Genomic DNA, 23,443 nt, shown 5'->3' on the forward strand with positions numbered 1-23,443 from the left:
CACACCACCATGAGCCAAGGTGACCAGGATCAAGACGCTTGGGACTTATATGACGCCCCAGTGTCGGACAACAGTCCGGAGGCATATCCAACAAAGCCCTCACCACCAGAAGACAGCTCAGCATACTCTCAAGTGGTGGCTAGAGCAGCACAATTCCACAACGTAAACCTCCACTCAGAACAAGTCGAGGATGACTTTTTATTCAACACCCTCTCCTCCACCCACAGCTCCTACCAAAGCCTGCCTATGCTGCCAGGTATGCTTCGGCACGCAAAGGAAATATTCAAGGAGCCGGTCAAAAGTAGGGCAATAACGCCAAGGGTGGAAAAGAAGTATAAGGCACCTTCTACAGACCCTGTTTTCATCACCACACAGCTGCCACCGGATTCCGTCGTAGTAGGAGCAGCTCGGAAAAGAGCCAACTCCCACACATCTGGGGATGCACCACCCCCAGATAAAGAGAGCCGCAAGTTCGATGCAGCTGGGAAAAGAGTCGCAGTACAAGCTGCAAACCAGTGGCGCATCGCTAACTCTCAAGCACTACTTGCGCGCTATGACAGAGCCCATTGGGATGAGATGCAACACCTCATCGAGCATCTTTCCAAGGAACTACAAAAGAGGGCAAAGCAGGTGGTTGAGGAAGGACAGAACATATCAAATAACCAGATACGATCTTCTATGGACGCAGCAGACACAGCTGCAAGAACAATTAATACATCTGTGACCATTAGAAGGCACGCATGGCTAAGAACGTCTGGGTTCAAACCAGAGATACTGCAGGCAGTGCTCAATATGCCATTCAACGAAAAACAACTGTTCGGACCAGAAGTGGACACGGCAATCGAAAAACTTAAAAAAGACACTGACACTGCTAAAGCCATGGGCGCACTCTACTCCCCGCAGAGCAGAGGAACCTACAGCACCTTCCGCAAGACACCCTTTAGAGGGGGGTTTCGGGGTCAGGCCACACAAGCCAGCACCTCACAGGCAACACCGTCCAGTTACCAGGGACAGTACAGGGGAGGCTTTCGGGCCCAATACAGAGGAAGGCAATTCCCTAGGAATAGAGGTAAATTTCAAAGCCCCTAAACCCCTACAACCAAGCAGTGACTCAGATGTCACTCACCCCCTCCACACAACACCAGTGGGGGGAAGAATAGGTCATTATTACAAAGCATGGGAGGAAATAACTACAGACACTTGGGTCTTAGCAATTATCCAACATGGTTATTGCATAGAATTCCTACAATTCCCTCCAAACATACCACCAAAAGCACAGAATTTATCAAAACAACATTCCGAACTTCTGGAAATAGAAGTTCAAGCACTATTGCAAAAGAATGCAATCGAATTAGTACCAAACACACAAACAAACACAGGAGTCTATTCACTGTACTTCTTAATACCAAAAAAGGACAAAACACTGAGACCAATCCTAGACCTCAGAATACTAAACACCTACATCAAATCAGACCACTTTCACATGGTCACGCTACAAGAAGTGTTACCATTGCTAAAACTACAGGACTACATGACAACCTTAGACCTCAAAGACGCGTATTTCCATATACCAATACATCCGTCGCACAGGAAATACCTACGGTTCGTATTCAAAGGAATACATTACCAATTCAAAGTATTGCCTTTTGGTTTAACAACCGCACCAAGAGTCTTTACAAAATGTCTAGCAGTAGTGGCTGCACACATCAGAAGGCAGCAAATACATGTATTCCCGTATCTAGACGACTGACTAATCAAAACCAATTCACTAACAAAGTGCTTACAACACACAAATCAAATCATACAAACCCTCTACAAACTAGGGTTCACCGTCAACTTTGCAAAATCCAACATTTTGCCATGCAAAGTACAACAATACCTGGGAGCCATAATAGACACAACAAAAGGAGTAGCCACTCCAAGTCCACAAAGAATTCAAAATTTCAACAAGATCATACAACGCATGTATCCAACACAAACAATACAAGCAAAGATGATATTACAACTCCTAGGCATGATGTCTTCATGCATAGCCATTGTCCCGAACGCAAGACTACACATGAGGCCCTTACAACAGTGCCTAGCATCACAATGGTCACAGGGTCACCTTCTAGATCTGGTGTTAATAGACCGCCAAACTTACCTCTCGCTTCTATGGTGGAACAGTATAAATTTAAACAAAGGGCGGCCATTCCAAGACCCAGTGCCACAATGCGTAATAACAACAGATGCTTCCATGACAGGGTGGGGAGCACACCTCGATCAACACAGCATACAAGGACAATGGAACGTACATCAAACAAAACTGCATATAAATCACCTAGAAATGCTAGCAGTTTTTCAAGCATTAAGGGCTTTCCAACCAATTATAACTCACAAATACATTCTTGTCAAAACAGACAACATGACAACAATGTATTATCTAAACAAACAGGGGGGGACACACTCAACGCAGTTGAGCCTTCTAGCACAGAAGATATGGCGATGGGCAATTCACAACCACATTCGCCTAATAGCGCAGTTTATTCCAGGGATCCAGAATCAACTTGCAGACAATCTCTCTCGAGATCACCAACAGGTCCACGAATGGGAAATTCACCCCCAAATTCTAAACACTTACTTCAGACTCTAGGGAACACCTCAAATAGACTTGTTTGCAACAAGAGAGAACGCAAAATGCCAAAACTTCGCATCCAGATACCCACACAGGCAGTCCCAAGGCAATGCCCTATGGATGAACTGGTCAGGGATATTTGCCTACGCTTTTCCTCCTCTCCCTCTCCTTCCTTATCTGGTAAACAAATTGAGTCAAAACAAACTCAAACTCATTTTAATAGCACCAACTTGGGCAAGGCAACCCTGGTACACAACACTGCTAGACCTATCAGTAGTACCCCACATCAAATTGCCCAACAGGCCGGATCTGTTAACACAACACAACCAACAGATCAGACATCCAGATCCAGCATCGCTGAATCTAGCAATCTGGCTCCTGAAATCCTAGAATTCGGACACTTACAACTTACCCAAGAATGTATGGACGTCATAAAGCAAGCCAGAAGGCCGTCCACTAGGCACTGCTATGCAAGTAAATGGAAGAGGTTTGTCTGCTACTGCCATCATAATCAGATCCAACCTTTACACGCAACTCCAAAGGACGTAGTGGGTTACTTGCTTCACTTACAAAAATCTAACCTAGCCTTCTCTTCCATTAAAATACACCTTGCGGCAATATCTGCATACCTGCAGACTACCTATTCAACTTCCCTATATAGGATACCAGTCATTAAAGCATTCATGGAAGGCCTTAAAAGAATTATACCACCAAGAACACCACCTGTTCCTTCATGGAACTTGAATGTTGTTTTAACAAGACTCATGGGTCCACCTTTTGAACCCATGCACTCTTGCGAAATACAGTTCCTAACCTGGAAGGTTGCATTTCTCATCGCCATTACATCTCTAAGAAGAGTAAGCGAAATTCAGGCGTTTACAATACAAGAACCTTTTATACAACTACACAAAAATAAAGTTGTCCTAAGGACTAATCCTACATTTTTACCAAAGGTTATTTCACCGTTCCACCTAAATCAAACAGTGGAACTACCAGTGTTCTTCCCACAGCCAGATTCCGTAGCTGAGAGGGCACTACATACATTAGATGTCAAAAGAGCATTAATGTACTACATTGACAGAACGAAAAACATCAGAAAGACTAAACAACTATTTATTGCATTCCAAAAACCTCATGCAGGAAACCCAATATCAAAACAAGGTATAGCCAGATGGATAGTTAAATGCATCCAAATCTGCTACCTTAAAGCAAAACAACAACTGCCCATTACACCAAGGGCACACTCAACCAGAAAAAAAGGTGCTACCATGGCCTTTCTAGGAAACATCCCAATGCAAGAAATATGTAAGGCAGCCACATGGTCTACGCCACACAAGTTCACCAAGCACTACTGTGTAGACGTGTTATCCGCACAGCAAGCCACAGTAGGTCAAGCCGTGTTAAGAACATTATTTCAAACCACTTCCATTCCTACAGGCTGAGCCACCGCTTTTGGGGAGATAACTGCTTACTAGTCTATGCAGAACGTGTATCTACAGCGACAGATGCCATCGAACTGAAAATGTCACTTACCCAGTGTACATCTGTTCGTGGCATCAGTCGCTGGAGATTCACATGTGCCCACCCACCTCCCCGGGAGCCTGTAGCAGTTTGGAAGTTAGCTTCAACTTTGTACATTTGTATATATATTATTTTAACCTTAAATAGGTACATACTTAGTCACTCCATTGCATGGGCACTATTACTACAACACAACTCCTACCTCACCCTCTGCGGGGAAAACAATCGAAGATGGAGTCGACGCCCATGCGCAATGGAGACAGAAGGAGGAGTCACTCGGTCCCGTGACTCGAAAGACTTCTAGAAGAAAAACAACTTGTAACACTCCGACCCAACACCAGATGGCGAGCTATGCAGAACATGTGAATCTCCAGCGACTGATGCCACGAACAGATGTACACTGGGTAAGTGACATTTTCATTCTACACCGAGGAACAGGGCCTGTCCTCACAGATGCAAGGACACAGATTCGGACAGGAGCTAGAGGCAGGGGAGCCAGATTACACTCAAAGAAGGCTCCACATTCAGAAGGAGACAGGGAAAATCAGTACTCTCCCTCCAATCCGAATTAAAAGGAAACTTGCCTTCCAAGAGAAAGACAAGCAACCACAAGCAAAGGTGGCAAAACAAATAAGTCCGCCACCATCACCACAGCGCTCACCACAACCATCACCGGTAGCCACTCCACCAATGATGCAGTCTCCAACTCATACAGGGATGAGCCAAGATGATCCTGACGCATGGGATCTTTATGATGCGCCAGTATCAGATAACAGCCCCGACTGTTATCCAACGAGACCTTCACCACCTGAGGACAGCACTGCCTACACACAGGTGGTGTCAAGAGCAGCGCGTTTCACAATGTCACCCTGCACGCAGAACCAATTGATGATGACTTTTTGTTTAATACTCTGTCGTCCACACATAGCCAGTACCAGAGTCTCCCTATGTTACCGGGAATGCTGAAACACTCAAAGCAAGTGTTTCAAGAGCCTGTGAAAGGCAGGGCCATCACTCCAAGGGTGGAAAAAAAGTACAAACCTCCACCAACAGACCCTGTGTACATCACGCAGCAATTGTCACCGAACTCAGTGGTAGTAGGGGCAGCTCGCAAAAGGGCGAACTCACACACCTCGTGAAATGCACCACCACCCGACAAGGAAAGCCACAAGTTTGACGCAGCGGGGAAAAGGGTTGCAGCACAAGCAGCCAACCAATGGCGCATTGCAAATTCACAGGCCTTGCTGGCTAGATACGATAGAGCTCATTGGAACGAAATGCAACATTTCATAGAACATCTACCCAAAGAGTTCCAAAAAAGGGCACAACAATTGGTGGAAGAAGGCCAAAGTATCTCTAACAACCAGATACGGTTGGCAATGGATGCAGCAGACACAGCTGCAAGGACTGTAAATACAGCGGTCGCCATACGGAGACACGCATGGCTGCGCACCTCAGGGTTCAAACCGGAAATTCAACAAGCAGTGCTGAATATGCCTTTTAACGGACAGCAGTTGTTTGGGCCGGAAGTGGACACTGCTATCGAAACTTAAAAAGGACACAGATACGGCCAAAGCCATGGGCGCACTCTACTCCCCACAGAGCAGAGGCACATTTCGGAAAACACAGTTTAGAGGGGGGTTTCGAGGACAAAACACAGAACCCTCAACCTCACAAACAAGACCCACATACCAGAGCCAGTTTCAGAGGGGAAGTTTTCGTGGACAATACAGGGGTGGACAGTTCCCTAAAACTAGGGGAAAGTTCCAGGGTCCCAAAACCCCTCAAAATAAACAGTGACTTCACTGTCACAAACCCCCAACACACAATACCGGTGGGGGGGAGACTAACAGATTTTTACAGGAACTGGGAGGAGATAACAGACAAGTGGGTCCTAGCCATTATCCAACATGGTTATTGCATAGAATTCCTACAATTCCCTCCAAATGTCCCACCGAGCTCGGAGTGTTACAAGTTGTTTTTCTTCGTAGAAGTGTTTTCAAGTCACAGGATCGAGTGACTCTTCCTCTTCGGCTCCATTGCTCATGGGCATCAACTCCATGTTAGATTGTTTTCTTTCTGCTATCTGGTTCGGACGAGTTTCTTTTCGCTCCGATAGTTCGAGTTGGAAAAGTTCTAAAACTCTCTAATTCTCATCTGTATTGTTTCGATTGCGTACCATCTTCCAACGACACTTCGGTACCGTCGGGTCAAACATCTTTACTCGAACTTTGGGGCGCACACAACCAAATCTGGCCTAGTCAGGCTGACCACGTGGAAGCCTCATGGACTGAACCCCATTCTACTTTTGTCCTCGGTGCCACGCAAAATTTCCCTACACAGACCAACATCTTGTCTGTAATCTCTCTCTCTCCCCAGACCATTGGGAAGAAAATTGCGAGGCCTCCAGATCCTTCCGTTCGAAGAAAACTCTCCGAGACAGAAGAGCACGGAGACTTGAGATAGCGTCCAAGAGCACCGAACATCTCGACGTCGAGGAGGAGGAGTTCATGCACACGGCAGTCTCCATCCGAGGGTCCGACTCCAAACAGGAGTCCGAGGAGGACAGAGACCAGTCATGGCAGGACAGCACGTGAGTACGCCTGCCCCTACCCCAGCCAAGCCCAAACATAAGGCCTTGGGAACGCCACTGCCGGAAGGCCATGGTTTCACCAGTAAAAAGACCTTCGGTGACCAACCAACAACTTCGGCACCGAAAAAGGCCATGCCACCTAAGCCTTCGGACTTGAGTCGAAGCTCTGTCTCCGAGACTATCAAGCATCGATCCTTCAAATCGGAACCTCAAAAATCGCTTTTCGGAGACGAGGCCAACATCCACTCCCAGCCTTTCGATACCGAAAAAAACAGCTTCGGAGGCCAATTTAGATGGAGAAACATGGACTTTTGCACGCACTCAAAGAAAGCCATAGACTCACTGAGGAACATTCACAAATAGAGGATATAGATGAAAGGCAAGCCAGGATTCACATCCACAAGGACACTGGCAAAATTATAACAGCACCTCCTCTGAAGCCTATGAGGAAATTGGCCTTTCAAGAACAATTGGACACTGCTCAGCCACCGGCTAAAGTGCCAAAATCTAAACAAAAATCTCCACCTCCTCAATTTTCTCCTCCTCACTTGCTTATCTCTCCCCCTACTACTCCCACACCTGTACAATCTCCTGTACATTCGTTTGATTCACAGCAAGACAATGTGGATGTATGATGCAGATCCCATTCCAGATAACAACCCAGACTGCTGTCCCTCTAAGCCATCACCACCAGAGGATAGTACAGGATATACTCGGGTCATAGCTAGGGCGGCATCCTATCACAATGTCACCATGCACACTGAGCCCTTAGAGGATGACTTCTTTTTTAACACACTATCCTCTACACACACCACCTATCAGTCGCTTCCCATGCTCCCAGGCATGTTAAAAAGCATGCACACCAAATATTCCAAGAGCCAGTGAAGGCTTGGATAATTACTTCTAGAGTGGAGAAAAAGTATACGCCACCTCCCTCTGATCCTGCCTTCATTACACAACAATTGCCTCGACTCTGTAGTCGTAAGCGTGGCCAGGAAAAGAGCAAACTTGCAGTCATCAGGGGATGCACCCCCACCAGACAAGGAGAGCAGAATGTTTGATGCTGCAGGCAAAAGGGTGGCATTGCAGGCAGCCAACCAGTGGAGGATAGCCAGCTCCCAAGCATTGTTGGCTAGATTTGATAGGGCCCATTGGGATGAGATGAAGGATATAATACAACATCTCCCCAAAGACCAACAAAAAAGGGCGCAACAAATAGTTGAGAAAGGGCAGGCTATTACAAACAACCAAATCGGGTCAGCCCTAGACTCTGCAGACACAGCAGCTAGAACAATCAACACTGCTGTCACTATACGAAGACACGCATGGCTTAGGTCTTCAGGATTTAAGCCTGAAATTCAACAGGCGGTCCTTAATATGCTGTTTAACCAAAAACAGCTTTTTGGCCCGAGGTAGACACGGCTAGTGAGAAAATGAAAAAAGATTCAGACACCTCTAAAGCCGTGGGTGCTTTGTATAGAACGCAATACAGGGGGTCCTTTTGTAAGCTCCAATACAGAGGTGGATTTAGAACCCAATCACCTAAAGCATCCGCCTCACAAACAAAGTTGGACTACCAACCTCAATATCAAAGAGGTGGGTTCAAAAGCACTTACAGAGGCCAGTACCACAGAGGCAGGGGAAAATATCAACCAAACAAGCCTCACAACAGCCAAAGCAGTGACTTAATCCATCCCTTCCCAACTCACACCTCACCTGTGGGGGGAAGACTGCAAAGGTTCCACACCAATTGGATACCCATTACAACAAACAACTGGGTATTTTCTATTATCCGCAATGGCTATTGCATGGAAATGGCACAAATTCCCCCAAATATTCTACCAAAACCACACAGCCTCTCCACACAACATATCGCCATGTTGCAAGAGGAAGTAAAATCTTTTACTCAAACAAGCAATAGAGCTAGTGCCACAAGATCAAATAGGAACCTGAGTTTACTCACTGTATTTCCTCATCCCCAAAAAGGATGGAACCTTAAGACCAATATTAGATCTCAGAACCCTCAATCTTTACATCCTGTCAGAACACTTTCACATGGTAACACTACAGGATGTGGTCCCACTGCTCCAGCAGCAAGATTTCATGGCAACATTAGACCTCAAGGATGCGTATTTTCACATACCCATCCATCCAGTGCACTGAAAATATCTCAGGTTTGTAATTCAGGGAAAACATTATCAGTTCAAAGTGTTACCCTTCGGAATAACAACAGCTCCCAGAGTATTCACAAAATGCTTGGTGGTAGTGTCAGCCTACCTAAGAGGACAACACATTCATGTCTTCCCATATCTCAGCAATTGGCTAATAAAATCCAACAATCATACAGTGTCAAAAATATACGCATAATGTAATACAAACCGTACACACCCTAGGGTTCTCCATAAACTACCAAAAATCGCACCTACAACCTGCGCAAATTCAACAGTATTTAGGAGCCACACTAAATACACAAACAGCACTCGCAAGCCCATGTCCACAAAGAATACAAGCATTTCGCAATATATTGACACAAATACAGCCAGCCCAAGAGCACACTGTCAAATTTGTCATGAAACTGTTGGGCATGATGGCATCCTGTATCGCCATTGTCCCACATGTAAGACTAAACATGCGGCCTTTACAACAGTTCCTTGCACAGCAATGGTCACAGGTCAACTTCACGATCTAGTGTTGATAGACCGCCAAACATGCATATCACTTCTGTGGTGGAATTCCACAAACCTAAACAAAGGGTGGCCTTTTTTTTTTTTTAAGACCCTGTGCCTCAGACCATACTTACAACAGATGCACCAATGATTGGCTGGGGGGCACACCTCAACAATCACAATATTCAAGGACAATGGGACGCCAAACAAAAACAGTTTCACATAAATCACCTAGAATTGCTAGATGTATTCCTAGCACTCAAAAGCTTTTCAGCCTCTTCTCACTCACAAGAACATCCTTATCAAAACAGACAACATGACAACAATGTATTACCTAAACAAACAAGGAGGGGCCCATTCATCCCAACTCTCCCTCCTAGCCCAAAAGATTTGGCAATGGGCAATCCATAACAACATTCACCTGGTAGCACAGTACATTCCAGGGATACACAACCAATTGGCAGATGTTCTCAGCCAGGATCATCAACAAACACACGAGTAGGAGATTCATCCCCAAGTGCTTCAGCTATACTTTCATCACTGGGGACCACCAGACATAGATCTATTCACCACCAGCGCAAACGCAAAATGCCAAAACCTTGCATCCAGTTATCCACATCCCCTATCCAAGGGCAATGCTCTATGGATGAATTGGTCAGGGATATTTGCTTACGCTTTTCCCCCCTCTTCCGCTCGTTCCATTTCTACTCAACAAACTACGTCAAAACAAACTCATCCTTGTAGCGCCAACGTAGGCACGTCAACCCTGGTACACAACACTCTTAGACCTGTCAGTAGTACCACATATCAAACTCCCAAACAGACCAGATCTGTTAACACGAAACAAACAACTGATCAGGCATCCAAATCCCAACATACTCAATCTAGCGATTTGGCTCCTGAAGTCATAGAGTTTGGGTATCTACAACTACCAACTGAATGTATGGAAGTAATTAAACAAGCAAGAAAACCCACTACCAGTGTTATGCAGACAAATGGGAAAGATTTGAGTATTACTGTAAATCTAAACAAATTACCCCTCTTTCGGCATCAATACAAGACATTATATGTTATTTGCTTCATTTGTAAAAAGCAAATTTCGCTTTTTCGTCCATAAAAATACATCTCGCTAAAATCTCTGCGTACTTGCAAAATATACAACACAGCTCTTTAGTTAGAGTTCCTGTTATCAAAGCCTTCATGGAAGGATTAAAATGTATCATTCCACCTAGAACATCTCCAGTACCTTCGTGGAATCTAAACATAGTGCTCACACGACTTATGGGTCCACCATTTGAACCTATGCACTCATGCCAGATTCAGTACTTAACATGGAAAGTTGCCTTCTTAGTCGCAATTACTTCGTTAAGAAGAGTTAGTGAAATCCAAGCTTTCACAATTCAAGAACCGTTCATACAAGTACATAAACATAAAGTTGTACTTCGAACAAACCCAAAATTTCTCCCAAAAGTTATATCACCGTTTCATATGAATCAAACAGTGGAACTACCAGTCTTCTTCCCACAGCCAGACTCTGTAGCAGAAAGAGCCCTGCATACATTAGATATTAAAAGAGCCTTAATATATTACATAGATAGGACAAAATCATTTAGGAAAACCAAACAGTTATCTACGGCATTCCAAAAACCACATACTGGTAACCCTATTTCAAAACAAGGGCTAGCAAAATGGATAGTAAAATGCATCCAAGCATGTTACCTTAAAGCTAAAAGGCAGCTCTTAGTTACACCTAAGGCACATTCCACACGGAAAAAAGGGGCTACAATGGCTTTCTTAGGAAATATACCAATGGCCGAAATTTGTGAAGCAGCCACTTGGCCAACACTGCATACATTTACCAAGCATTACTGTGTAGATGTGTTAGCAACACAGCAAGCCAAAGTAGGACAAGCTGTACTAAGAACACTATTTCAAACAACTTCAACTCCTACAGGCTAAACCACTGCTTTTATGGGAGGTAAACTGTGTTATAGTCTATGCATAGCATGTGTATCTGCAGCTACACATGCCATTGAACGGAAAATGTCACTTACCCAGTGTACATCTGTTCGTGGCATGTTCCGCTGCAGATTCACATGCACCCTTCCACCTCCCGGGGAGCCTGTAGCTGTTTAAGTTCAACATTCTCATTTATATATATATATATATATATATATATATATATATATATATATATATATTCCATTTGCATGGACATTTCCTTATACTCTATCACTCCTACCTTACCCTCTGCGGGAAAACAATCTAATATGGAGTCGATGCCCATGCGCAATGGAGCCAAAGAGGAGCAGTCACTCGATCCCGTGACTCGAAAAAAATCAGTTCTTCAAAGATAAACAACTTGTAACACTCCGAGCCCAACACTAGATGGCAGACTATGCATAGCATGTGAATCTGCAGCGGCACATGCCACAAACAGATGTACACTGGGTAAGTGACATTTTCCATATATATATATATATATATATATATATATATATATACACACACACCCACACGTAAAATTTCCTTCATTGAGCTGTCTGTATTTCTGTTTATACACAAATTGGTGCTAAAGAAGAAAAGATCTCCATGTACTTTTGATGTTACAAGATTACTGTGTTGTTCTTGCTACGCCAGTCAGAAAAACAATACTATTTGTGTTGCATTCAAAAAGTGCAATTAAGACAAGCCATTTTATCAAATCTGGTATTACTAGGTGGATTATTTGAGGCATTCAGATTTGCTATTCCTTGGTAAGTCAAGAATGCCATGTGTTTAGCAAGGAGATAACATAAGTGGTATACTTAAATTTTAGGGTTTCCTTTTGCTTCTATTTATTTATAAATTAACTATGTGCTCCAAACATTAAGCATTTCTTTGAGGATATACGAGCCAGAAAAGAAGCCCAAGGTGGTCTAATGGTTTTAAATACCTTATTTGTTTCCTCCAGTGCTAGCACTTCTTGACAGCCACCATTTTAGGAGAGAATGATACTGCTATATAATCTATACACAGCATGCGTTCCTAAAACACACAAAAGAGAAAAGGTGCTTATCTGTATTAATCTCTGTTTCATGTTATACATTCACACAAGAGTTTCTCGCCTCCATGGAGGCATCAAAGTGACACAAGATAGAATTTCATGATATTCGATGTATTCACAGGCACACCTGCTTGCAGTGGTTGAAACTTACCTAGTCTTAAATTACAGTCTGTCCTAGTGTATTGCACGTTATTCTATGTAAAACCGAATCTAACATTAAAACAAATTTCAGTATTCCCACACAACACAAGATGAATGAGGCTTGAAGATAATGTGGTCCATTAATTTTCCTTCCCAGGTTTTAGTTTCTGAACTCAGTTCAAACCCCAGAGAGGAGTAGTGAAACTTAAGGAACTGTTAATACTTGGAGAAAATGGTAAAGTGAGTGTTCTAGCCTGCTACTCTAAATGGGAACACGATGGGCCTGATTACGACCTTGGCGGACGGGACACTCTGTCCCAAACGTGACGGATAACCCGCCCGCCGTATTACAAGTTCCATTATATCCTGTGGAACTTGTAAAACGGCGGGCGGGATAACCGTCACGTTTGGGACGGAGTATCCCATCCACCAAGGTCGTAATTAGGCCCCATGTTTTTATGTTTTTAACCGTAGTAGAATGTAAGTGATGTTTTCTAAGACACCTCTGACTTGGCATGAAGCCAAATATTTTCGTTGTGCATTACCAAGCATTTGATAAATTATCTGGTTTGTTTAAACAAAGCTTTTCCAGTGTCCTAAAAGTCTGCATGTTTATTTTCCATGTGTAAATGCCAAGAGGCAGACCTTTCAGACTTCGAATGTAATTTCTTGTTTAACCTTTTATGCAAGGTGGATGAAAACATGAAAGAAGCTCAGAAACGAGATGCAGTCCGTCAAGGAAAATTTTATTTCAAGAAAGAGATTTGCAAAGGTACTTCTTTCCTCCACAGTTTTTATAAAGACACAATTGTTATTACATAATTTCATAAACTTTGATGTATGTTTTCTTCTTTTTCCTTAGCGGGAAATGCTGTTGTTGATGGTTGCACTACAGCTTATAATGGGACTGATACAGATAATGAGGAGTGCGTCTTAATGAGTATTGATGCGATTATCAATGGAAAGGTGATTAAAACATTTTTTGGGTCATAAAAAAATGATTGTGTTCTCTTACTGTTAAATAGGTTGTTGACCAGTTTTATTAACGTTGCAGGAAGGGGTTTTTCCTGGTTTAATCCCAATTCTGAACTCCTATCTTGAAAATATGGAAGTTGATGTGGACACAAGATGTACCATCTTAAACTACCTTAAACTAATCAAAAAAAGAGCATCAGGTAAATTATATGTATACTTTGCCTTTTTAATCTTTACTTACGTTTTTCTATTTCTGACACTTGCCAAAAAAAACTTCAGGATGCCTTCTATTTAGAGTGAAATCAGCTGTTATGCCCTTAATTTGAGGAAGACCAAGAAAAGCAGACTTTTGTCTGTTTTCGAGTCGAGAGAGAAACACTTAAACAAATACATACATATATTCAACACCATAGATCAAAACAAGAAGTGCACCTTTCACAATCACCAAATTTTAATTGGGTTATGTACCCGTGAAGAGATGCAACCCATACTAACTAAAACATCTTAATTACATTTTCTAAAGTGCCTAATTAGATCTAAAACAGCATCAGATAGTGAGTGTACACAGAAGGGAGCCTATCTTTATCTCTGAATGCCTTTAGGACCTAAAGGTGTAATCCTAGAGAAACATGAACAGCAGACTCTGGCAGGAGGCAAACCATTCACTCTCCTAGTTGGGGATGGTTGATTGTTTTGTACCAACATTGAGCTTCATATTTAAATAGATCTCTTTACTCAAGTTTATCTTATGGGTAAATCAAGATTGTGTAGAATTTTGGGATACAAGAGGCTTTATTGCAGTGACTGTGCAAAGGTGGTAGTATCTCTCCATCATGTGATCTTCACTAAAAATCATAGCACATTTTTGCTCGCCTGTGAATGAAATTCTGGAAAGCTTTGTAATGAAATTAGACATTATTCCTTCATGTGCTCTTTACTCGGAGTAAACAACCAAAGCCTTCAGTCCCTTTGTCCGATGCCTCTTTAAAAAAAAAATTGAAATATGCATATTCCTTTAGAACACACAGTTGAAGTGCAGTTAATGGTAACAAAATGTAAATAGCCTGGAACGTGCCCATTATGGTAAGGTAAACTAACCATAACTCCCGCCTCGATCGTGCATTGCTCATGGCCTTACATGACATCACTGATGGCGTTACATCATTAGATCATTGATAGAATCTCAAATGTTGTTGATGACATTACTGATGAGTGCTTATGATACTACTGTTTGATTTCTATGATTGTGGAGGAGATGATTTTGTTATTAACATTCTTTAATACAGTTGTTTTTTCATAGTGAGTGATTTTGGTCTTACTGTTTTTGGTATGGTACTTTTCAAATAACACTGAAATAGAATGTTATTGATTTTGTTAATTTTTAGTATGTAGATGCAGACAGTTTGCAAATCTAGGTTCGAGGCTTGTACATTGGCTAAAGTTCCAGATAGCTATAGCTATTAACCCTTTAAAACCGACAAAGACATTTTGTAATGCTAGTTGCCTAAACTACTGAACAGATTTACACCAGTCTAAACAAATATGCTTTCCTGAATAATGTTTCTGATTTTATGCCACGTTTGGTGTAATTCTGTTCACGCATTTTTCTGATGGGAAAGCAGAGATTTATATGCTAGCTAAAATGAGAAACACCGATTTTTATTTTTTTATTTTTTTAATTTTGTTTACCATCCCATTTGTGACTCCCTCCCCGTTTGGCTTTGTGACAGATTTTCATGAAACTTAAAATATCAAGCTGATCATGGTATGTGTCAGCTAAGTGTTGTGCAGATCAATAAAACTGCAGCAAGTTTATTGGCAAATTGATGATTTTCTTAACTCCCCTCCATTTAATTATGTTCATTATTGTCAGATCTGCTTTAAACCAGACATTTGTAAACTGGGCTAACAGCCTGACATAGTTCCTGCAGATCATTCATTTTATAATTTACCATATTGAGTGGCCACATAATTAAACGTCGCATTCTATGCCCCTTTGCAAATCAGGTCCTCTGATTTTGAAACCTTGGAGCACAGAGCTCCTGTGAGGCAGGTACCTTAGGTTTAAAAAACAACAACTTCTCTCCTCTGCAAATGTTGTTCTCTAGAAGTAGACTGTGCTTTCTTTAAAATGGGTCAGAAACACAAAATAGTTGTCTTGAGTACGATAAAGCATTACCCAGCTGACAAGGACATATAGAATTATATATGTGTAACAGTTAATTGCAGGGACGTTTTTCACTGATGTGTTCTAAGTGACATCAAATAGACAACAAGAGCAAAACTTGAATTGTTTAGGATGTCAGTTTGAGCCCCCAGGTAACAAACATCCCTCTAATTTACTGTTATCCGTAAATCATTCTCTATCATGTTTGGCCCTTAAAGTCATCTTCCTCTGCTTTCAGCTGCTACGCAGGGGCAGAGGAGTAACAGGGATGCCATGCACAACAAAGCCTCTCCTCTCTAGCCAAAATGTAAAAAGTAAGCATACACTTTACTTGCCATCCTTATTCAACCTCCATCAATTTCCTTGCATTCTTTTCCCCTCCTGCGGCTAGGCTTTCTGCTTTCAATCAAAAAAGCAGTACACTGACAGGCTCTCACAGCATGGAGCAACGGTGGGTAATGGGTTTTGTGATGATTTGTTAAATGTTGCCAAAGTTAAAAGCAGAATAAAAAATGCTCTTCCTACAGAAACTTTGACTCTTGTATAACTACACAAAGGAATATATGTGTGTGTGTGTGTGTGTGTGTGTGTGTGTGTGTGTATAATATAAGGTTTGCTTCACTATCATGCCATGCTTTTTTCGCCATTCTATATTTTAATATTTGTGTTTGTCTTGTTTTCAAGGAGAATTGATGACTGTTGCACGCTGGATGAGGGAGTTTGTTGCAAATCATCCGGACTACAAGCAAGATAGTTTTATTACAGATAAAATAAATTATGACCTTATTGTGAAGTGCAACCAGATAGCAAATGAGCAGGTTGAATGTCCAGAATTGCATGGAATAGCAGTTAGCAAAATAAAATTAAGTGCAAATCAAACTGTTTCTTTTTAGCAAGCCTAGTGCAGTGTATGCGTTCTGCCATAGCTGCGCACAAGCTCTTGTGAACTCCACTTTATTTTCCTGATGTAAGGCTAGTTGGGCATATCTTGCACTATTAATTGGTCCAGTTTGCCGAAAGAAATAATTGGCGGCATCCTTAAAGTATCTTCATAGTTTGTTTATACAGTGTATGTGTAAATAGTAAACTATTTTTAAGATTACCAATGTATTTTAATAACACTGTATCTAAAGTTATTGTGAACCAGCCTGTACATTTTGTATGTATAATCACTCACTGTCTAATAGCTTTGTAAATGTAGCATACCCACATTTGTACATTATATGCATTTTAAACACAAAAAGTTAACCATTTACTAAACAGTACTGATGAATGTTCCCTTTTCAAATCCAACTCATGATTTCCAAGAAATGTAGCAAATGTATTTGTATTGGCTCTTTTTCAAGTGGACCATTTGGAGGGTAGTTTATTAAAATGTTAATTTTGTAAGGACAACATATTTGTGTGAGGAATGTTCCCCTCCGGATCTTAATTGCATTCCTTTCTTTTACTTAAGACTTTATTCTAACAATCCAATCAGCACATCACATGCACAGAACTGATGCATTATTGTTTTACTTTAGGCATTTTGTGTTTCTTTGAAACTTTTACACTATTTATCCATAGTCATTTTGTTTGGCAAAGAAAGGTTTTTATTGTACAACAGCAAAGTATTCTTTGCAGCTGGTGACAATTGTATCAACCCTATTTTAATAGACAGTACAGCAATTGTTGTTTGACAAATTCCTGATAGACTTTTGGGTCTACTGTATCCATTGGCTCTAATAACACATGATTTTGTAGTTCTATAGCCTTTATTGTCTTTCTGTAGTCTGGCGTGTAAGCTTCTATTTACAGTGGGAAATGGTAATGCAACATTTTATTGTTTTGAAATTCATAGAGAACTATAAATAGGCTAATCGTGCAAATCAAATTGGGACCGTGATGTTGTGCTTTATTTATATTAACTAATATTAAAGAAAAATCGTGTAGGGATTTGCACCCATACCTTAAATCTGTAATATGAATGTATTAAAAGCTGTGCGTTTTGATGTGCTAACGAGAATTGAAATAGCCTCGTTAGAGTTTAATTGTCATGTTTTAATCAGGTTGTAAGCTACAATAATAGTTTTTTGATAAAAGACCTGCGATAAAGAAAAACAGTTGCAGACTAAAAATCAGACACAAAAATAACTGCTGACTGCTTTTTGTTTTTGAAAATGTAGTAACTTTGAGATATTGTTGTATTCCATCTTTTACCGTCTTTGCCTTTCACTCAGTCTGTGGGCAGGATATGCAATCCTGACGTATAGAGTTCTTTCTGTCATAAAGTACTTATAACTGGATCTTACAACAATACTACAAAACACAAAGGAGCTCCATGGCCACATAAAAGCATGACCTGAACGCCTACTGCATTTATGGTGGCGTGAAACTCCTAGCTGATTTGCCATGTCCTTACAGTGTACCACTTCAAAAGTAGGCTATGCTATATAACCTTTTATGGTGTCTCCTTTTTTTTAAAAACCTATGAGATGCCAAGGGGCTGACATTGCTGCCTCTCTTGGCCTAAAGTTTGTGCCAGGCAGGTGCCCCTGTATTCACAGACTGCTCCTTGAGAAGCTGCAGCCATTCAGGTGTCCACAACCGCCCATGTCCGAGGCCACAGTATGTTCCTGTTTCTCTGTTGTCTTCTAAGCCACAGTACGTGGCTGATTTTGGATCCATTAATTCTTTCTGAGTCTGTGGCAGATGAATGGGCACATGTAAGCAGTCTCTATGCTATCATTCAAACATCACTAAATGCTTGTAATAGGTAATGGAAAGTGAATAGTTAAATCATTTTTTTTTTTACAGATGTGGTCTGGTTCCAGTATTTAAACTAATTGATGGTAGGGGGATTGTCTCCACTAATTTTAAGGTTGTCATTTATGGCTTCCATAGTATGTCTGTACAGTGAACATCTAGGTGGAAATTTAGTTGTTCACTGCAATGAAATGAGAGCAATGAGTAACCAAAGTGGTGCCCAATGTTTTGATGTCACCAGGGGAAGTGCTCACTTTACCTTGGCTCTACTGCCTCCCTGGGTCCCAGAAACTGAAGCAAGGCAGCTGAATGCCGGTTGCTGGTCTCACCCACCTTTTTTCTTCACACACCTGAAGAAGGAGGCAGGAAAATGTAGGAGGTAATGGGACTTTGCCGACCACCTTTTGCTCTGTCCGAGTATGTCTCTGCAGACCTGTGCTGACAGGTCAGAACAACTCATGCTTGTGGGAAATGAATTATTTGGGGTGGGTGACTGACCAGGGATGTGATTACTCCTTGAGGTGGGTAAAGTGAACTCTCAAAGTCACTAAATTAACCTGTTTTCAACCTCCTGGTAGCTTTAGCACTGAGTAGACAGGCTTAACTTATGGCATTATGTAAAGTATGTGTGCAGTACCAAAACAGTAAAAACAAAAAAATTGTGAAATGGATTAGGAAAAAAGAATAAAACTTGAACAAAAATGTCAGAATCTAATAAGGGGGACAGACAATAACATTTTTTAAAGTTCTAAGTAGGAATAGAACCAAGAACCATAAAGTGCCACTGATAAGAAATGCTGCAGTAGAACGGTACCTAGGTGCAATTTGATTCTAACGTTGATGGAGTGGGTCGGGTACACCAAACAGGTTCATCCTCGTAAAAGATTTTAGCTTCTGGCTTTAATCCTTAAAGTCCGAATCCACCATAGATGTACACTTGTAAAGTGCCCCCAGGACTTATGGGAAGGGGATTAGAGACTTACAGCGTGTCAGTAAGAGACCAGCAGTAGGGTTCACTCCAGTTCCCGTACCACTGGTCAGTTGGACCGCTGCAAGAAAGCCCTTTTGTTGTTTGAATAGGTCAGCATTATGACCATTGTAGACCACTTCTATTTCCTGGGTACAAGATGGAGAGAAGGTCAAGTCCTTAAAGGCTGTTCTCAGTTTTCAGACATTAGTTTTACTCAGCTTCTGATATTTCACAGGTCCAGTAATGTTCTGAAGTGTCCACCTGCGGGTCCTACGTTTATGTTTAACAGAAGCTAGTAGGTGGGTATGGCTCATGGGCATGCCATAGCCAATGGGGTAAAAGTTCCCAGGGCCAACCCTACCCACTTTAAGCAGCTTCAAGATGATGAATCTCTTTGGCCACGCTAAATGTGGCTCTGACCGCTGGGGTGTGTGCTTGGGGGAGCGGGTGTACACTGGTAATCCTACTGTCCTCTCATATCTAGTACCAAAATTCAGTTTGGGTTTGTTGTGGGTACAATGAATGCTTCAGATACAGAAGTCTGGTAGAATGAAGCAGGGCTTTTCAGGAACCAGACAATGGATATACACAAAGGGCCTCATTTTGAGTTTTGTGAGTGGCAGAGACTGCCTGCCAAACTCTTTAGGACTGAAAACCAACACTCCAGTTCTCCGCCTGCTGACCCTGTTACAAGTATCCAGCTGGGCCAGCAGATGAAAACAGCATTTCTGCCAGCTGGCCCAGTGGGAGACAGGCCACAACATTGATGCCGGCTCATAATCGAGCCAGCTGAAAAGTTGCAGTGAGTTGAGTACAACAGCACCTGTCACGCTTTATGGGCAGTGAAAAGCGTGATGGGGATGCCCATGGGGGCCCCTGCACTGCTCATGCCAAGTGCATGAGCAGTGCAAGATGCACCCCGCACCCTGTCTCCGCAAGCATTTGCTTGGCTGTGGTACCGTCATGCAGAAGCCGGTGGAGAGGGGACTTATAACCCCCAGGGCAGTGCTGCACTGGCAGATTAAGTCCGCCGGCACTGCCAAGTGGTTGACTGGCGGTGCCGGCGGTTGGACCGTGGTGGCTCCGCCAGGGTCGTAAAGTGGAGGCCGGACCGCTGCTTTGAGAACGGTTGAACCACCACCGCAAGTCTGGTGGTCCCAGGACTGCCAGACTCGTAATGAGCGGCAAAGTGTTGTAGCATCCTGCTTCCCTTCCAGGCAAGTGTGCCCCCCAGTATTAGATGTAAAAACAAGCAGACCTGTCACGCAGGCTTGGACACTAATGTCAAAAAGGATTCTCCTGGCCCCACACTTTATCAGGTTCATGGCTTTAAGGAGGCAGCCCTGCACATTTAGGTCAGCCTGTTGTTTGCACCTGGGGAGCATTCCACACCTCTCTCCAATCCATGTTTGGTCTGTGCTGCTTGACAGCTTCCCTTCCATCCAGACAACCTTAAACACAGGACACTCAGTCACACCTGCATACTGAATGGGTCTTCCTGGGCAGGAAGGGTGGAGGGGCTTACACTTACATTTCGAAAGGCCAGTGGCCTGCCCTCACACAAAGGACTGATAACCCACCACAGGGATCCTGGCAAACAGGACTGGGCTGAAAGGGGAACTTGTACACTTCAAAACCACTTTTATTTTTATTTTTCATATAATTGTTTTTATTGAGTTTAGAAAACATAATCAACAAGAAAAAGAAATACAGTGCTGATCAATGCGAGATATGGCAGTATCATTAAGTCACAGTATTGGAGGACATCATTGACATGAATCCAAGCCAAGCAACCACTGCAACAGAATTGCCTTCATTCACCCCCCTCCCCCGCTTAGGATCCTCATGGAACCAGTCCATACACACATGGTATAGAACAGAAACATAACCTCACCATAGTTGGTCCTCATCTGTCAAATCAATTAAAGGCATACTTCCACACCCCTCATCATCTGTGCTTCCTGCAGAACTTAATTCCCCCATGTAAGGAAATGCCTCCTTGGCATGGTTACCCCCTGACTTTTTTGCCTTTGCTGATGCCAAGTTATGATTTGAAAGTGTGCTGGGACCCTGCTAACCAGGACCCAGCACCAGTGTTCTTTCCCTAAACTGTACCTTTGTCTCCACAATTGGCACAACCCTGGCACCCAGGTAAGTCCCTTGTAACTGGTACCCCTGGTACCAAGGGCCCTGATGCCAGGGAAGGTCTCTAAGGGCTGGAGCATGTCTTATGCCACCCTGGGGACCCCCACTCAGCACATACACACTGCTTGCCAGCTTGTGTGTGCTGGTGGGGAGAAAATGACTAAGTCGACATTGCACTCCTCTCAGGGTGCCATGCCAACCTCACACTGCCCATGGCATAGATAAGTCATCCCTCTAGCAGGCCTTACAGCCCCAAGGAAGGGTGCACTATACCATAGGTGAGGGCATAGGTGCTTGAGCACTATGCCCCTACAGTGTCTAAGCAAAACCTTGGACATTGTAAGTGCAGGGTAGCCATAAGAGAAAATGGTCTGGCAGTCTGTCATACACGAGCTCCACAGCACCATAATGGCTACACTGAAAACTGTGAAGTTTGGTATCCAACTTCTCAGCACAATAAATGCACGCTGATGCCAGTGTGCACTTTATTGTAAAAATACACCCAGAGGGCATCTTAGAGATGTCCCCTGAAAACATACCCGACTCCAGTGTGGGCTGACTAGTTTTAGCCAGCCTGCCACACACCAGACATGTTGCTGGCCACATGGGGAGAGTGCCTTTGTCACTCTGTTGCCAGGAACAAAGCCTGTACTGGGTGGAGGTGCTTCTCACCTCCCCCTGCAGGAACTGTAACAACCGGCGGTGAGCCTCAAAGGCTCACCCCCTTTGTTACAGCACCACAGAACATCCCAGCTAGTGGAGATGCCCGCCCCTTAGGCCACTGCCCCCACTTTTGGCGGCAAGGCTGGAGGAGATCATGAGAAAAACGAGGAGGAGTCACTCCCCAGTCAGTACAAGCCCCTAAGGTGTCCTGGGCTGAGGTGACTCTTACTTTTAGAAATCCTCCATCTTGCAGATAGAGGATTACCCCAATAGGATTAGGGATGTGCCCCCCTCCCCACAGGGAGGAGGCACAAAGGGGGTGTAGCCCCCTCAGGGTCAGTAGCCATTGGCTGCTGCCCTCCCAGACCTAAACACACCCCTAAATTGAGTATTTAGGGGCTCCCAGAACCGAGGAAGATAGATTCCTGTGACCTAAGAAGAAGAAGGACTGCTGACCTGAAGCACTGCAGAGAAGACGGAGACAACAACTGCTTTGGTCCCAACCCTACCGGCCTGTCTCCCCACTTCAAGAAAAACTGCAACAACGACGCATCCCACAGGGTCTAGCGACCTCTGAAGCCTCAGAGGACTACCCTGCATCTAAAAGGACCAAGAAGCTCCAGAGAACAGCGGCCTTGTTCAACAAACCTGCAACTTTGCAACAAAGAAGCAACTTTTAAATACCACACGTTTCCCGCCGGAAGCGTGAGACTTTCCACTCTGCACCCGACGCCCCCGGGTCGACCTGTGGAAAACTAACACGACTGCCCGTGAGTAGCCAGAGTTGACCCCCCTGAGCCCCCACAGCAACGCCTGCAGAGGAAATCCAGAGGCTCCCCCTGACCGTGACTGCCTGCTTCAAGGAACCCGACACCTGGAAACCACACTGCACCCCAGGACCTGAAGGAACCGAACTCCAATGCAGGAGCGACCCTCTGCCTAGTCCAGGTGGTGGCTACCCTGAGGAGCCCGCCCCTGTGCCTGCCTGCATCGTTGAAGAGACCCCCAGGTCTCCCCATTGATCTCTGTTGAAAACCCGACGCCTGTTTGCACTCTGCACCCGGCCGCCCCTGTGCCGCTGAGGGTGTACTTTCTGTGCCTGCTTGTGCCCCCCCCCCCCCTTCCCCGGTGCCCTACAAAACCCCCCTGGTCTGCCCTCCGAAGTCGCGGGTACTTACCTGCTGGCAGACTGGAACC

At 43.5% G+C, this 23,443-nt stretch overlaps 1 protein-coding gene across 1 annotated transcript in view; it reads left to right on the forward strand.

Annotated features, from left to right (window-relative positions):
- Positions 1-17,853, forward strand: part of GCLC (glutamate-cysteine ligase catalytic subunit) — a 158,454-nt gene extending 140,601 nt beyond the window's left edge. Inside the window, exons 13-16 of the mRNA XM_069235795.1 lie at positions 13,272-13,353; positions 13,444-13,547; positions 13,636-13,756; positions 16,408-17,853. Of these exons, the coding sequence (XP_069091896.1) occupies positions 13,272-13,353; positions 13,444-13,547; positions 13,636-13,756; positions 16,408-16,616 (516 nt within the window). The 3' untranslated portion in view covers positions 16,617-17,853. The remainder of the gene's footprint in view (positions 1-13,271; positions 13,354-13,443; positions 13,548-13,635; positions 13,757-16,407) is intronic.
- Positions 17,854-23,443: the final 5,590 nt, after the last annotated feature.

The sequence above is a fragment of the Pleurodeles waltl genome, chromosome 5, assembly GCF_031143425.1.
Source record: "Pleurodeles waltl isolate 20211129_DDA chromosome 5, aPleWal1.hap1.20221129, whole genome shotgun sequence".
NCBI lineage: Eukaryota > Metazoa > Chordata > Amphibia > Caudata > Salamandridae > Pleurodeles > Pleurodeles waltl.